General features: G+C 42.5%; 1 protein-coding gene across 2 annotated transcripts in view; it reads left to right on the top strand.

The window, feature by feature from the left end:
- Nucleotides 1-16,550, top strand: part of MCUR1 (mitochondrial calcium uniporter regulator 1) — a 179,961-nt gene that overhangs the window by 108,391 nt on the left and 55,020 nt on the right. For both annotated transcript variants that reach the window (XM_069218178.1, XM_069218167.1), the window contains 2 exons: nucleotides 630-671; nucleotides 10,896-10,967. In XM_069218178.1, the coding sequence (XP_069074279.1) occupies nucleotides 630-671; nucleotides 10,896-10,967 (114 nt within the window). The remainder of the gene's footprint in view (nucleotides 1-629; nucleotides 672-10,895; nucleotides 10,968-16,550) is intronic.

Here is a 16,550-nt window from a genome sequence, read left to right as displayed (position 1 = left end):
AATGGGCTTTGTTCACAGCAGCAGCTGTGAACAAAGCCTCACGGAGCCCGAGGGGATTCTAATCCCCTCGGGCTCCGTGAGCAATTAGTTTTTTTTAAGAGAACATTCTGCCCTGAGTGGCAGAATGTTCTAATAGCCTTAGAACCCGCCATAGCGGGCTCTACCGGCTATTAAAGGCCCTTTCCCTTGTTAAATGCCCTCGCCTTCGGCTCGGGCATTTAACTCGGGAGCGGGCCTTTAATAGCCGGTAGAGCCCGCTACGGCGGGTTCTAAGGCTATATGGAAATTTGCACACCCTTACACATCACCTGCTGACACTGTAAGTAATTTGTACACAGGGTAACAAAACTGATGCCCAAGCTTGTAGAGAAGATCAACATGCAGGTAGAGCTTAAGCTTCTCTCTTAATAATGCTTCTTAAAACTCTTTTTCTTATGTTCACATAAAGTGGGGCGACAGCTACACTCTCAAACCAGACCTAAAACTACTCTGACATTAAAGACACACTTCAGTCGAAGTAAGGCCTCTGACTGTCATTCTGCATCTGTCATTTCTAACTGTTTTCTCTTTAGTGGTTGTTATTTTATGTGTTTTCTCTAAAGTGCTCTCTTTTTTGTTCTTGTTTATAGAAAGTTAAAATGGAACTAATGCAACTGAAAAAGCAATTAACTGTAAGTTGCCACCTTAGATCTATGTTTTTTTGTTTTTCGTTAATATAAACATGTGAATAATGATCACATTGAGCACACAACTGTATGGTTTCTTCGAGAGAATTGAATGACAAAGTGACTTTGGCAGACATAGTGAAGATCATGTGATTTATACTTTTTTGACTACTTCCAAATTTATCACTGCTAATTTGGTGACAATTTATGATGGATTGATGGATTCTTTCTTGTGTATCTAATTGTACGTCATCAATAATGATGTGATTGTAAAATCCACCTGGCAATTATGTTAAACTGATGCAATTTTTATTTGTTTATAAGGCTTGTGATCCTGAAATGTCTTCAAAACTTATTTTATGTGGTACACATCTAATTAATATACCTGTTCTAAAAACAAAACATGAACAATGCACCATGTGTCTGTAAATGAATTATCTCTGTAATCTGGTAATGCCCGTTGTTTTGTATTTAGTAACCAAGCCACGGCTATACATTTTAAACAAAGTATTGCTGCGATGCCAGGGGCTTTACAGCCGAGTTGAAAGTGAGATGGATTGGCTTCTCAATTATTGACCAAACGTTTGGACCAAAAGGATAAATACTCTAACAAGAGGAATGGGCTCCTCTATCTAAATATAACATTTATTACCGTGGGGATTTTGAAATTTTAACTTCTGCTTCTTTTTTTCGCTGTGTGACACTCTTTCTGAAGCATCTCATACCACCTGATATAATCGAGGTTGGTAGTAGGCAGTGCTTTAATTTGTAAAACCTAGTATTGTTGTTAGAAGGGGCACTCCCAATTTTTATTTACTCAATATTCAAAGGCCCTTTTTTAGGCTGCCTATGCGGCTGTCCTCCCAGAACCAATCCTCAGGATTGCAAGACCAAACCATATTCTGAGGTTTTTGGTACAAAGGTAGTGGGTGCTGTCTGATCCAATTTTGTGTTTCCCTCAGGTTACTAAACAACATATCATTCCAGCTCTTTGATGATTCTGAGTCCATTGATCAGGATCTTTTTCTGAATGTAACTTCTGGAGGCTGTGAGTCATTGTAGGACACTATTACTTTCCCAAAAGGGAATATCAGCTATTTTCAAAGTGAAATTTTTCAATTAATTCTTATGTGTTCTCCAGGATGTTCCATAAGCTGCCCCTGATGGCTTTAATTGTTTGGAAGACAAATTAAGAAGTCTATTGTAGGATGGGGGTACGCCTTCTGTTGCACTGACCACTCATACATGGCGGTCTATATTGTGCTGACCAGATCTGCAGACTGAACCAATAAACTACATTCTTTAAAATGATCCTTCCTGTCAGTTTAGAAGCCTACACCAAGTGGCCTAAAGGTTTCTCAGAGTTGTGGATGCAATCTTAGCACTTTACACTCTCTCACAAGCTTTTCTTGGGCTGGGACCGCACAATAAAAAGCACAAGTGTTGCACGTTCAGCCCTCCCTGACTTGCCATGAACAGAAGAACATGCACCATAGCTTATTAGCACATGAACATTGCATCCAGTTTCTGGTTAAAATGACCAGAGGCCATGATCTATTGGTTCTTTGGCAGTGCCCGCTGCATGTAGCTGAAGGATAGGGGGCAATGAATATCATGAAAAAACAAGAAAAATGCAGGGAAAATCTGTGCCAACGGGAAGTGTTGGCTCTTTAATTATGTCTAAAAATAACACCTCTTATTAAAACAAAACAAAAATTTGTCTAAAAAAAATCCTCCATTAAAGTGGTGCTGTGGTTGCAAACCGAAACCTTCCATTCATCTGGAAACACGCAGATATCAACCCGCTCCTAAAGAAACCCTCCGCTGACCCAAGGGAGATGAAAAATTATAGACCCATCTCTCTGCTCCCCTTCCCAGCCAAGGTAACAAAAAAGACCATCAACATGCAACTGATGAAGTTCCTCGAGTCAAACCACATCCTACACCCCTCACTCTCCGGTTTCAGAAGCAACACCACCGAGACAGCCCTCCTTGCAGACACCAACGACATCCACGTCCTACTGGACCACAGAAACCAGGCCGCCCTCATCCTCCTCGGGCTTTTCTTCTGCGTTTGATACAGTCTCCCACTCCCACTCCACCCTATGGACCAGACTCCATGACGCCGGCATCCTCGGCAGGCCACTGGAATGGATTTTATCTTTCCTGACCGTAAGAACCCAGAGTGCCACTGTACACTTGGGCACCCATAAAAACCTGCTGCAGAATGCCCCAGGGATCCTCACTACTCTCGACCCTCTTCAATATCTAGATGGTCCGCTCACCAAAATCTTCAGACAGCACAGGCTAAACATTGTCTCCTATGCCGACGATACCCAGCTGATCCTCCCTACACCAACGACCTATCAACATCCAAGAGTAACTTCCACAACGGATTGAGTGCAATCACTGCCCAGATGGAAGCCAGCTGCCTCAAGCTCAACTCGGACAAGACAGCAGCCCTAGGAAACGCCCCACCGACCATGCACGCAACCTGGGCATCCTTCTAGACTCCATGCTTTCCATGACCTGTCAAGTCAATGCCGTCTCATCAGCCTGCTTCCACAGCCTGCATCTCATTCGGAAGATCTTGAAGTGGATCCCCAGCGAGACTAGAGGGATGGTCACCCACGGTCTGGTCAGCAGCAGATTTGACTAGGGCAACACACACTACCCCGGCATCACAAAGAAGCTACAAGCAAGGCTACAGAGAATCCAGAACGCTGCAGCCAGACTCCACTTTATCATTACTGGAACCTAGGGACCCCCACTGACTCATTATTGGAATCGGGGGACCCCCTGCTGAGTCATTACTGGAAGCTGGGAACCCAGACCTATACACTGTTGATGGTTTGATCTGCAAAACAATACGCAAAATATGCAGAAACAAGCATTCCATTGTATTTAATTTTCAAATGAATAAAATAAAATTATGTTTAATAGGACTGTTCGAGCTTTTCTAAATTCGATTGAAGCCGCATGTTGTCCATGCTATGTTCTGTTTGATGTACCTGCATGGCTCCCACAAATCAGTTTGAGGATGCTAATTAAATTTGTAGCCTCCAATTTCAAATTCCTTGACATTTAAAGTAAGTTTAAAATTTTTCAATGGTACATTTAGCCACCTTATCTATATATTCGTTATTGATCTGTTCATTTTTTAAGCAGTCACGGATCCACAGGTGTCCCCAGACCACAGGTTGGGAACCACTGGTATAATACAATAAATGCTGCTGCATGACTGTTGGAAATGGCCTGTCCACAGGGTCATCCCCAAACGTTTTGCCTGCACCCTCCTCTTTTTCTAACCTCTTTTTGTTGGCTTTAGGACTCTGAGCACTTTACCACTGCTGACCAGTGCTAAAGTGCCTGTGCTTCTCCCCTAAACACAGTAACATTAGTGACTACACAATTGGCATATTTAATTTACTTATATGTCCCTTCTAAAGTGGTATACTCTATACCCAGGGGCTGTAAGTTAAATGCTACCAGTGACCCTGCAGCACTGATTTACCACCCAATGTAGTAGCCCTTAAACATGTCTCAGGTGTGCCATTGCAGAGCTTTTGTGTGCAGTTTCATTGCCGCTTAGACTTGCCATTTAAACTCCCCTTTCATTATATATAGATTACCCCTGAGGTAGGTCCTAGGATGCCCATAAGGAAGGGTGCTGTGTAATTCAAAAGCAGGACATGTGCTTTTGAGTTTTACATGTCCTGGCAGTGAAAAACTCTCAAATGTCATTTGACCTACGCCTCTCATAGGCCAGCATTGGAAATTCCTTAATATACCTTTAAGCTGTAATTTCTGATCAGAAAGCAGTCATGTTTCATCTCTTTGGAATAGTAATGTTAAATCCTCTTTACTGCTAAAGTCGGATTTAACATTACTATTTAAGAAATGCCACTTTTATAGTGTGTATTTCTCTGCTCTTAAAGCTCTGTGCACCTTGCAGCCTGTCTCCAATACATGTCTGGGGTATGTGAAAGCTACACGTTGTGCATTCCTGCTAGACAGCCACAAAGACAGGAAGGGTGGATATGACGGAGAACTCATCTGCATTAATTTGCATTCTGATGAGCTTTCCTGGACATGAAGGGTGGAGGTGAGCTGACACACTTAAGTAGGGAAGTGCCTATCCCACACAAAGGGCCGATTACCCTCTGTTGATAATCTAGAGCTGGGATGATATTAGGACCTGTGCACTTCAAGGAGCTGCATTGAAGTCACCCCCACTTCAAAGGCACATTTGTGTACAGTTACTGGGACTCTGACCCCACCAAGACAGTGCACTGCTGGACCTGGGAAGAACTCTACTGGATGAAGGACAACTGTGCTACAAGGATTTGCCACTGCTTGATTGAATGCTCTGAGGAACTGCTTTGATGTGCTACTCCTGCTGCCAGCTGATCTCTGCCCTGCTGAGGACAAGGACTGGACCCATCTCACTTGAAACCAGACTGACTCCAAGGGCTTGCCTCCTGTTTTCTGACATCTCAGGGATCCAAAAGACTTCTTCCAACTCACCTACTACAGCTCCTGCATTCCTCTTCAATCAGCTCCTGACTCCCAAGAGGCGCCTCTCTAGTCCTGGGCCCCTGAAGTGGTCTTTCTGCTCTCTTTTCTCTTCACGAATAGCCCCTTTGCACTGGAACCATGCTGCTCACACAAAGGTTCAATGCTAGCGGGTGCAACTTCATCTCTTCATGCAGCAGCATCACCGTCCGTCCATGACGCCTGGCGGCTCTTCATGTCCACAAACGGACTCTTGGCACCAAAGTGAGAAGGGTAGACTTTCAGCTGGACTTATTGCAAATTTGAACGGCACACGTCAAAACCCAGTAAGCATTAGTAATCCATGTTACATTAATTGTTCAATGATTCACAATTATAAAAGTTTCCAAAAATTAAATCATAATCTTCTTTATTCTTCTCGAAAGTTCTTTTATCCAAAATTGCTCCAGCTCCAGTTCCAGTCCCAGTGAGTTTCAGCGGGACTTACCTGGAACTGTATCAGACCCGCGCTCAACACAGTAGGCTTGACTTTGTGAATTTGACCAAGTACATCACAATCAATTAGCCGCGTCTGGCATGTTTGCCATCTAAGCACTATTTTATACTTCATATTTAAAATAATCAGATCTCAAGTTCTACTGATTGGATTTTTGTCATTTTGGTCTTATTTTACTCAGATTGGATTTTTGACATTTTTGACTTATTTTACTCAGATAAATATTCTCTATTTATCTAAACCATGTGGAGTCATTTTGTGCTGTTTTCATTGCGATACTGTGTGTGTGTTGCACATATAATTTACACATTTCCACTTAAGTTAAGCCTGCCTGCTCTGTGGCAGGCTACCAGACCGTGAGCACAGGTTAAGTTAAAGTGTTTAAAGTGTATATCTGATTTACCCTGACTAAGATTGTGGTTCCTGCTTGTACACGGTGCATACTGTGGCACCAGAAACCCAATTTCTAACATGACGTTCATGGAGAGGAATGATGGTTCCTAATAAACAATTATATTAAAATATGGAGTACTTATATTGTTTACTCACCTATTCATTTGTATGGCATTCTTCCCACTTCTGAAGGTTTACATTTATGACAATCTCAAAATAAAATAAATGCCACTCGAAGCTGGGGCAATCCTTCCCCCATTCCTATAGGAAGCCAATGACCCCTTTGATCTTTGTAGGTTGTAATCTGAAAAGTGTATACCTTCCAGATATTTCAGATGACGTGGTGAGAATTGTGGAAGAACTCCTGTGACCTCATTGCCTCATTCACCTATTTTATTGTTGATAAAGTGCTAGGCTCCACTTTTTCATGCACAGAGCACGATCATTATGACACTACTGATAATCGCAGAACCATTCTCATTCTCTTGGATGGTCAAGGATGAGCAGATATGAACTATTTTAAAATACTACTGTTAGAAATGGGGTCTCTGGCTGGCAGTCAGTTTGCACTCTGTCCAAGCAGGGACCCTCACTCTAGTCAGGGCAAGGGAGATACACACTTAGGATAACCCCTTGGTTCCTTGGCACAAGCATTCAGGCTCATCTCAGATACAATGTGCAAAGTATATGTACAAACACATACAGTAACACAGTGAAAACACCACAAAAGTACTCAACATCAGTTTAAAAACATAGACAATATTTAGCTGATTAAAACAAGACCAGAACAACAAACATCCAATATACACAAGCAAAGTTATGAATTTTCAAACGTTAAACTTGGATATAGCTCTCTGAAACACAAATGCTTCAATTTGGTGTTATCGCGGCATCGTGACGGAGTCAATCCCAACAATCTAACGTCGGTGGTGCCAGTCACGGAGTCACATGGACCCCCAGGTACAGTACCTTGTGAAAGTGAGGAAACAAGCCAGTGCACAGAGTCAGGGAAGCGAGGCGTCGCTGGATCTGGTGTGGCATTTGTTCCGGTGCTGCAAAGCAGTGCAGCAGAGGCGTTGGTGTGAGGCATCTGGTCCTTGCTGCAGAGCAGTGGAGATGAGGCAGCGTCAATGCTAGGCGCTGTTCCTTATGTTTCCGGCGGGGTCGATGTCCTGCGAGTCAAGACGCAGTGGGGTGACCTCAAAGGGTTGCACTTACACCGCGGGCCTGCTGGTGCCGCAGCGGAGTCCGGTGTCACAAACATCTGTGATACAGCACTCTGGACTCACAGTCGGGGGATGTCAGCAGCTGCTGTGATGTCAGGCCTGTGATGTCGGTCGGAGTTGTCACACTCCAGCGGGGACCACAGCTTCAGTTGCAGGCGATGTCATGGGGGTCAGGCAGTGGCATCAGTCCGGGCATCGCCCGAAGTTTGTGCACTTGGTTTTCCACCAGCTTTCACTCCCAAAGGCCCAGAAACTTAAGAAGGCACTACCTGGTGAGTTAGAGTCAACAGCAAGTGAACCCAGAGGCTGACAGGTGTAGTCTTTGCTGTCCCTGAGACTTCTTAACAGGAGCCAAGCTCAGTCCAAGCCCTCGGAGAAACTTCACAAGCAGGATACACAGCAAAGTCCAGTCTTTGCCCTCCTTAAGGCAGAAGCAGCAACTGCAGGCGAACCCAGCAAAGCACACACAACAAAGGAGCAGTACTCCTATTCCAGCTCTTCATCTCTTCTCCTTGGCAGAAGTTCCTCCTGATTCAGAATTGTTCTAAAAGTTTGGGGTTTTGGGTCCACTACTTACACTCATTTCTGCCTTTGAAGTAGGTAAACTTCAAAGGAAAGTCTCTGTTGTTGACAAGATCCTGCCTTGCCCAGGTCTGGCCTCAGACACACACCAGGAGTTGGAGACTGCATTGTGTGAGGACAGGCACAGTCCTTTCAGGTGTAGGTGTCAGCTCCTCCCTTTCCACTCGAGCCCAGGAGCCTCATCAGGATATGCAGGACACTCCCCTGCTCCCTTTGTGTCACTGTCTAGGGCGAATTCACAAACAGCCCAACTGTCAGTCTGATCCAGACGTGGATTCCACGCAGAGGCACAGAATGGTTAAGAAAGAAAATGCCCACTTTCTAAAAGTGGCAATTTTAAACTGACAAACTAAAAACCAACTTTACCAAAAGATGTGTTTTTAAAGTGTGAGTTCAGTGACCCCAAACTTCACATCTCTATTTGCTCCCAATGGGAAACTGCACTTAAAAGATATTTAAAGGGTGTCCCCACAATAACCTATGAGGGAGATAGGCCGAGCAATAACGAAAACCGAATGTGAGAGTATTTTGCTATCAGGACATGTAAAACATACCAGTACATAGCCTACCTTTTAAATACACTGCACCCTGCCCAGTGTCTACCTTAGGGTTGCCTTATATGTAGTGAAGGGAAAGGTTTGGGCCTGGCAAGTGGGTACACTTTTAAAACTACACATACCCACACTCACTCATGCACGCTCTCAACCCTCCCCCCAAACACATGGCAGGTCTTAGCCATGTTTACAGGGCTACTCTTGTGGGTGGCACAATCAGTGTGCTGGAGGCCAAGTAGTAGCAGCCCTGGGTACCTCTATTCACTAGGGACTTACTAGTAAATCAAATATGACAATCATGGAAAAGCCAGTTACAAATACAGTTGGCACAAAGAGCACTTGCACTTTAGCACTGATCATCAGTGGTAAAGTGCCCAGAGTACCAAAACCAGCAAAAACGAAGTTGAGCACACAGTCAAAAATGCAGGAAGCAGAGGCAAAAAGACTGGGGAAACCATGCCAAGGATGCCAGGTCTAACAACTACATGCAAAGCCTCAGTGCCCACTGAATACCAGGAAATAACCATTACTGATGACAATACTCATTTCAAATATACAGCCTACCCAGGAGTGATTTTACGCCAAACGTTCTGCTGCCAACATGGAGGAAGCACGTTTGGTGAAAATGCCTTGCTGTAGAAGTGGTGAAGTGACAGTACGGAGGGTGAGGTGCTGAGAGGCAACAGAGATGATTCCACTGCCACCATAAAAAATGAACCCCTCTGCCTTTTAATGAATATCACACAAGTAGCTGATGTCCCTTTTTTACTGAATTAAGTATTACTAACATCATGTATCTTTTCTTCTTCTGGGACAGACCTCGGCTGTACTGCTCATATATGTCATATCTTTCCGTTTGCCAATAAGGGTTTCCCTATGAACATTCGACATACATAAGAAACCTGATTTAGGTGCTGATTGTAATTTTTCGCCATTGGGGTAAATCACAAACATATCTTTCCTGAAGAGATTCTTGGTCATGACAGAATGAGCATCATGTTTGCATACTCCAGTAGGAGACCGTGTCGGCTGCCACAGAACGGGGTGGCAGGCGGGGAATAAAAAAAAAACCCACAAAAACACTTACCTGGTCAGGTTGGAAGACACATTGGTCTCCTCCGTCTTCCTGTCCGTCTGGAAGCACACAGGCTTCCAGACTCCCCTCAGCCAATCACAACACTGCTATCACCCGCATGACAGCAGCACTGTGATTGGTGGGAGCGGTCTGCTTCGGCGCTTACAGAGGGAGTGTCACCCTGTGCACTTTTTTCCTCCTGACTCTGAAATACAGCCAAATGGAGAAATGCAAAGTGCACATGTCTGTTTATCTGGCCCAACACGGCCGACCAAGCAGATATGCGCACTTAAGGTGCACATGCCACCACTCCTCCCACTAACCCCAACCCCCCCACCCCAAACCCTGCACCTCCTAGCCACCACCCCCCACCATCCTGGCTCAGCAAAAAACAAAATGATAATAACAATCCGTTATTATCATTTTCTTTTTCTTCTGCTGAAAGCAGCCAGGTGACGCTCCTCCGCCTTAGTGGATGAGCCGCCCTGGTAGTAAGCAATTATAGAATAGCCTATTATATCAGTGTCCCTGAGCACATAGGAGATAAAGGTCCTGCTTTATTGCCACTGCTTCTTAAGGCTAGCCATTTTTATTAAAGAGTCCCTTTCCATTAGAAGGAGTATTTTTTTAATCAAAAAATACCTTGGATTTACTTATGACAAGACTCTTTAGGAGGCATGCTGGACAATGATGCTAACTAAACCTTCACACTTTTCTTTCACTCAAAACGATCCCAAAATTGTATAATGACACCATAGACGCTTTGTAGAGCAAATGGGACCTACTGGACATGCTACAGTTTTTCCAGCATGTGACCTGCAAGAATAACCAGTGATCTTGCATCTATTAGTGCTAATTTCCGTCTGTTTAGTTTGTGCCGTAATAAAGTTTTTTTTCTCAACAATAAATGTACGTGCCTGCAGTTGGTACTTTCCTACATGCAATTATATAACTTTAGATGCCATTGAGTTCTATTGGTATCATGAGTTCTGTCAATGAATCAGCACAAAAAGTACAATTACACTGAGTGTGTGGTTTTGTGTTTTTTTTTTTGTTATATGGCCCAAAACCCTCTCACTGATATTGTTTCCAATAGTTCATTCTGCACAAGGCACATCTGTTAAAGTCCTCTAGGTGTAACCGCAGGCCTCACGGCACTACTGGTCCAAATGCCTTTGTATATCTGTGAGGGGTTCAGCATTTGTGAATTTTATAGGTCATGTTTTGCTGTGCAGCACGTTTATTAAAGGGTGCAGACTCTCAAGGCTGGTAGGTACCACCTTTGTGAGTGAAATACACTTCTGTGGTGATCCAGTACTGTGGAGTAAACATTGTGTTGTTGCAGGTTTGTGGAAGGTAGTAGTTCTTACTTCTCTTTTTATTTTGTAGGATGAAATTGTCAAGGTTCGAGCAGAAAACAACTTAGATTTCAACTTGCAGAAGAGCAGAGTAAAAGAAATGGTAGAACTTTGTTTTCTCTTATAAAAAATAAATGGAAATAGTGACTATCTTTTAAAAAATGTTTTTACTTTTTTTTATTTTTTTTGAGTACTTATGCTCCACCTCACCAAACCCGCGGAACGTGTTGCGCAGGTAAGTTATTCATGGAGCTGGCAGCCATTCAGTCCATTGCATTTAAATAGTCAATTTCTTTAGCCTTATCTAATGGTACAGATCTAATGTATGCAGATGCATAACTTGAAACTGTATAACTTGAAAATATATTTTTATGCAGTATCTGGACACAAGTTGTCCAATGTGCGTAGGTGATCTCATGGGTAACCCTTGCGAAGTGGTCCCTTTTCCCTACATTTTTGCCTTGCCTTTCTCTTAGAGGTTGGCAGGTGCCTCATATTACAAACAGAAAAATCCATTCCATTGATAACATCTTCAGACTCTCTCAGAGGATGTTGAGGTCAGTGGCATCTTTTGGTCATGTAGTACCAAATTGTAAACCCTGGGACAATGAGTTTCACGGGTACATGGCCTATACTCGGGATTGGACTTTGCTCCAAGAAAAATATTGATTGGTTAATTCATTTTTACTGTTGTCAAAAAATGGAAATGTTTGCCTGTTTCTGTAAGACTTGAAGAGAAGACAAAGTGAGATATGGTGATCTCCATGAGAAGCCTTTTTATCATCTTCAATTTGTTTTTTGAGATATCCAGAACAATGGAACTGATCTCCCCCTTTGCTGCCTGCCTGTTGTCTTGCACAACAACAACAACCCTCTCATGGTGTTCACTGCTGGCTGTACTTTATCTGTATGGGGAGAGTTAACATCCCGGTTGCACAAGTGCACAAATTTACCATTAATTAATGGAGAATTTGGTGAGTCATTCGGAGTCCTAGAGATTCCTTTCACCTGTTCAACATGAGCGTATATAATTTCAGGGAGATGTCATTTTGTCCAAAATTGGTGTTCCCTTACGTTACACTACGCAAACCCCATCAGTGACATTGATTTCTTACATTAACTTAGTTTAGTATCAGTAGCAATTGCATAACTTGCTGAAGTTCGGAGAAGACCTACTTGCAAGTCATATTTGTTAGATTGCCGGATTCAGGCTCATATGCTGTGCTCATCCCATTCAGCACGTGTAACAATAAAGTATGAGGTAGTAATTACTCTGTGCCTAAGTTATCTACCTAAGGCCAACTATCTACTTATACCATATTTTTGTGAGTGCAGTCAGCAAAAGAAATGTTTGATGTAAAAATAAAAAATTAAATAAACCCATGGGGTTGACTTTGCTCTAAAATTGTTAAATCATTTTCTGAGATAAAGGGAGACATGAAAGAAGGCTAGAACAGGGTAGCCTTTTCCATTTCAGCTGGTTCTCTTACCTTCTGTCCACAGTCATTATTGTCTTTAAGAACTTCCTCTCTCACTGCTATGCAAACACTTCCACCTTGCCCACTGGGGCTATTGCATGGAGTTTCTCCTCCTCTCCTACTAGAGCTCTAGAAAGGGGGTTATCAAAGCATTTTGAAACGTCTGTGAACCAAAATGAAAAACCCTTTCAAAATCCGTTTTCATAGCTAAACAGCCCTTTCTCCGGTTTCTTCTGGATGGTACCATTGCATGAAACCAAAGTGAAGAAAGGAGCTTAAATGAAACCAGGCCTTCTGCCTTCCTGGCTAACAGCACAGCAGCAACACATGAAAAACACTTTGTGCATTGCATTCCTGTTGCCGTCATTGTGCCGCTTGTTTTCTGCTTGTTTTCCACTTTGAATGGTCTCCAGTCAATCACAGCATGGTCAGATATTTGGCCAGTAGGGAATTTGATCATCTGATAACCTGCTTTTGAAGAACTCCACCATCCCTCCTCCTACATCCAGCAGTTGGGGGTGTTTATCATCATTCTCTCCTACAGAGCCAATGTCACTCAGATCCATATTGAGCTCTTATTAAAATTTCTATAAGTAGATATCTTCTCATTGTACATTGTCCTCTGCAAAGTGGAGACTTTCTTGAGCAAGACATTCACAATCTTTTGTTCAGTGTTAGACATTTTGTACACCGTTTTCTTCTCCCTCCATCATCTGGAAATTTCCACCTCAGTGCGGTGTAAACATGCAGTGGTTGGGCTCCTCTAAAAAGCACCCTGGACATCCCATACTTGTACTTCTCAAGCAATGCTAGTGGGAATGTAGCAACCTGATTGCTGTCACCAAGGGAGCAGTCAGAAGATTAACAAGCATTTGCAGTGCAATAGGTCTCACATTTTGCTTGAGTTAGAGTTACATTGGCATTGTAAATTCATAACTGGACTTTTCTTGCCACATAAATTGGTCACCCTACCTCATATTTTCATCTTTTCCTGCCATATAAATCCAGTGACCCTGCATATAACTAAAGCACTTCCATTCACCTTCTTCCACTATCAGCAGCAAAAAATGAAAATGTTGCCATTTACCATCCTAATTTAAATCTGCCATGCTGATTCCATTAGACTACCACTTTCACCACCCCACCATCAGAGTTGCTGGCTGGCTAACAGAATTCCCCCCAAAAAGACCCAAGACAGCCACAGAGGAGAAATAAACTAGAAGGGTCACCCCAACATATCAAGAGTATTCAAACAATCATAGTATAATAAGGGTGTTAATTTGGCCCGAATTATGGACATAATTGTAATCAGAAGAGATTATTAAACATATACAATTATCATTTAAACTTTTATCAGAAATAAACTAGAAAGCGCCATATCAGAAATATCATTTGTAAGAAACAGGGTCAAGTAACCATATTGTTAGCCCGTAGAGGTCATAACCCCATGAAAAACAAAACAGGAGAAAGTAGTGCAATCTAACCATATACTTAGCACCTAAAGAGGGATTTTAGAGCTGGCAGGCCTACTGCAATGATATTACAAACAAGGCAGTTAAAGAAAAACTTTTACCTATAAAACAAAAGTTCTAACCATTAAAAAGCTTAAAAGACATTGAATAGTGGCAGGGGGTATTATTTTGGAGTCCTCACTAACATAGTGTGGAGACCCAGAGATTAAGGAGCCACAAAGAGCACATTGTGGTCAGTATTTTGAATATGGCCCCATTGTCCTAGGACCACCAAAGGCTGAGTTGTGAGCAAAAACATTTTGTAAAAGTAATGCCCTGCTAAGCATTATGGAGCATGTTTCCATACCACGAATATTTGAATATGTTGATATGATTGTAATGCTTAGAACAGCCCCTAGAGGACACCACAATGAAAATATAATTTGTAAGAAACATTGTCTAGTAACTATATAGTTAGCCACTAGAAGGCATAACCACACAAACAGAAAAAACCAATAGATAATTCAAAGTAAGCATATATGTAGCCCCTGGAGAGCATAGCACATTACAAATTTTCAGGAGTAGCAGACCTATAGCAATGATATTACAAACAAGGCCCTTAAAACACAGGCTATTTCCAGTTGGAAAACAAAGGTTCCAGCCATGAGAATGCTTAAAAAGACACTGAATGGTGGGAGGGGTTATTATTTTGGGGTCCCTACTAACCTAGTGTGGGGACCCAAAGATGACGTGGACAGAAAGAACGGGTTGTGCTGAATGTTTTGATGGTGGCCCCATTGTCCTAGGACCACAACAGGCTGCGTTATGGGCAAAAATGTTGTAAAAAATAATGCTTGCAAAGCACTATGGGTCAAGTTTTCCCAAGTGCAGTGAATATTGTAGTACCGGTTCTCCCACTGTGCCAGGAGAGACCTTTTCGCTTTGAGGATTTCTGTTTTTTGTAAAGCATTTACCAATTTCAAGTGTTTTAAGGGGAGAGCCACAAGAAATGACTCTGATTAGTTAACTGGGAACAATATGACCATTGCTTCAATGCCACCAGTCGAGTTCACGCTGTTGTGCCTGTTTGTGCAGTGAGCGTCATGGCCACCATGCAGCAAGAAGGGGAGAGACAAAAAAACATAGTTAGCCCAAGATGAAGTATATCAGCAGTCGTACAATAATCCATGTAACTGAAGGTGGGACAAACGTAAAGCAATCACCAATTACATCAAGTGATTTTTGAAAGGCAAGCCCACGAACAAGTGAAAGTGATGGGCGTGAGGTGGTCATGGTTAAAAGCCCACAATACTTACAACAGGTCAAAGGGCTTGCGCACTCGACCTAAAAACCAGCCACTTGAAACTAAATCACAATGTGCATGGAGAACAAGCAAACCCAACCTTCATTAGAAGAGTTCATTTCACCCTTTCATCCTTGTTCCATCCATCTATCCATCCACTCACCCTTACAAACATTTAGGCCATGCATCTGTACATCCCTTCACCTTTAAATCCACCTTCCCATTTCCCTATTCAACCACGCCTCTTTCCATCCATCCTTTCTTATATTCTTCCATCCTTTAGCCCATCCAAATATTCATGCATCTTTCATCCATTCTTTCACCCGTCCGTTCTTCCACATTTCTGGTTCTGTCCAAACTTTATTCCTTTCACCTTTGTGATCCTTTCATTCTTCCAACAAACCTTTCACCCTTCCATTTATCCATCCTTTCACTTTCCACCTATTGTTCACCTCTTCACTTCTTCCCTTTCACATTTTCTTTCTTTTTGTCACCCTTCCTTCTTCTGTTCTTTTTCCCCATCTACCAAATGTATTTTTAAATCCTTATGTTTTCTTTACCTTTCTCTCTCTCTCATGCTTATTGTTTTTCTGTTTGTTCCTCCCCGTATATTTTGCATATTTTAATAGTTTCTCTTTCTCTGGTTCATTCATTACGCATGGTGGTCTACGGCCCACAAACATATTTCATGGTGTTCTCTAACAGAACATTTTATCTGCAGAGATTTAATGAAAAGAGGTCCACAAATGCACTATTGTCTATGTGGAACCCAATCCACCATCATACCGAGCCCAGTCGTAGTTCCCGCTTAAGCTGCTAGTGAGGGGGAGGGGTCCCTGTGCCACTGGCTTGACTCAGAATCCTGAAATCCACCCCTGCTTCGTTTTCTCCTACACTCGTACCTTAACTGGCTGCTAAGCAACATAATTTCAAGTATATACATTGTAATCAGACCCATCTGAAAAGAACCATTTGTTTCCAGATTTTCACTATACCTTAACTTATACTGACACATGATAGGTCCCTAGGCCCTAGAGTCTAATGTATCTGTTCTCCCTTCTCTTTTGCAGAAAGCACATCGCCCACCCTCTGCATATGTTGACATATTTTTGCAATCCCTTGGGGTCAATCTGATTATCTCTCTCACCTTGTTATAAGCCTTTTCCTCCTCCTGCGTTATTCCACACATTCAGCCCTATCTCAAATGCAGTACCTCTGTGTAAAGATTTTCTTCTAAATCACGTTCACATCTGCACAGGTGTGCCCAGTGTTTGATAGTTTTGTTTTAACAATTCCTGGGCGGATTGTTTTTTTTGTTCTATGTCGCAGAATGATGATTTCTGAAATGTATTATATTTCTGGAATACCAGCTTTCCCTACTGCTCAGAAATGCTTTCAAATTTAGCCCAGTGCAACCTAAATTAGCATACACTTTTTAGCCAAGAAGCTTCTGT

The sequence above is a fragment of the Pleurodeles waltl genome, chromosome 2_1, assembly GCF_031143425.1.
Source record: "Pleurodeles waltl isolate 20211129_DDA chromosome 2_1, aPleWal1.hap1.20221129, whole genome shotgun sequence".
NCBI lineage: Eukaryota > Metazoa > Chordata > Amphibia > Caudata > Salamandridae > Pleurodeles > Pleurodeles waltl.
The sequence above is the reverse complement of the archived record's forward strand: the minus strand, read 5'-3'. Positions and strand labels throughout refer to the sequence as shown.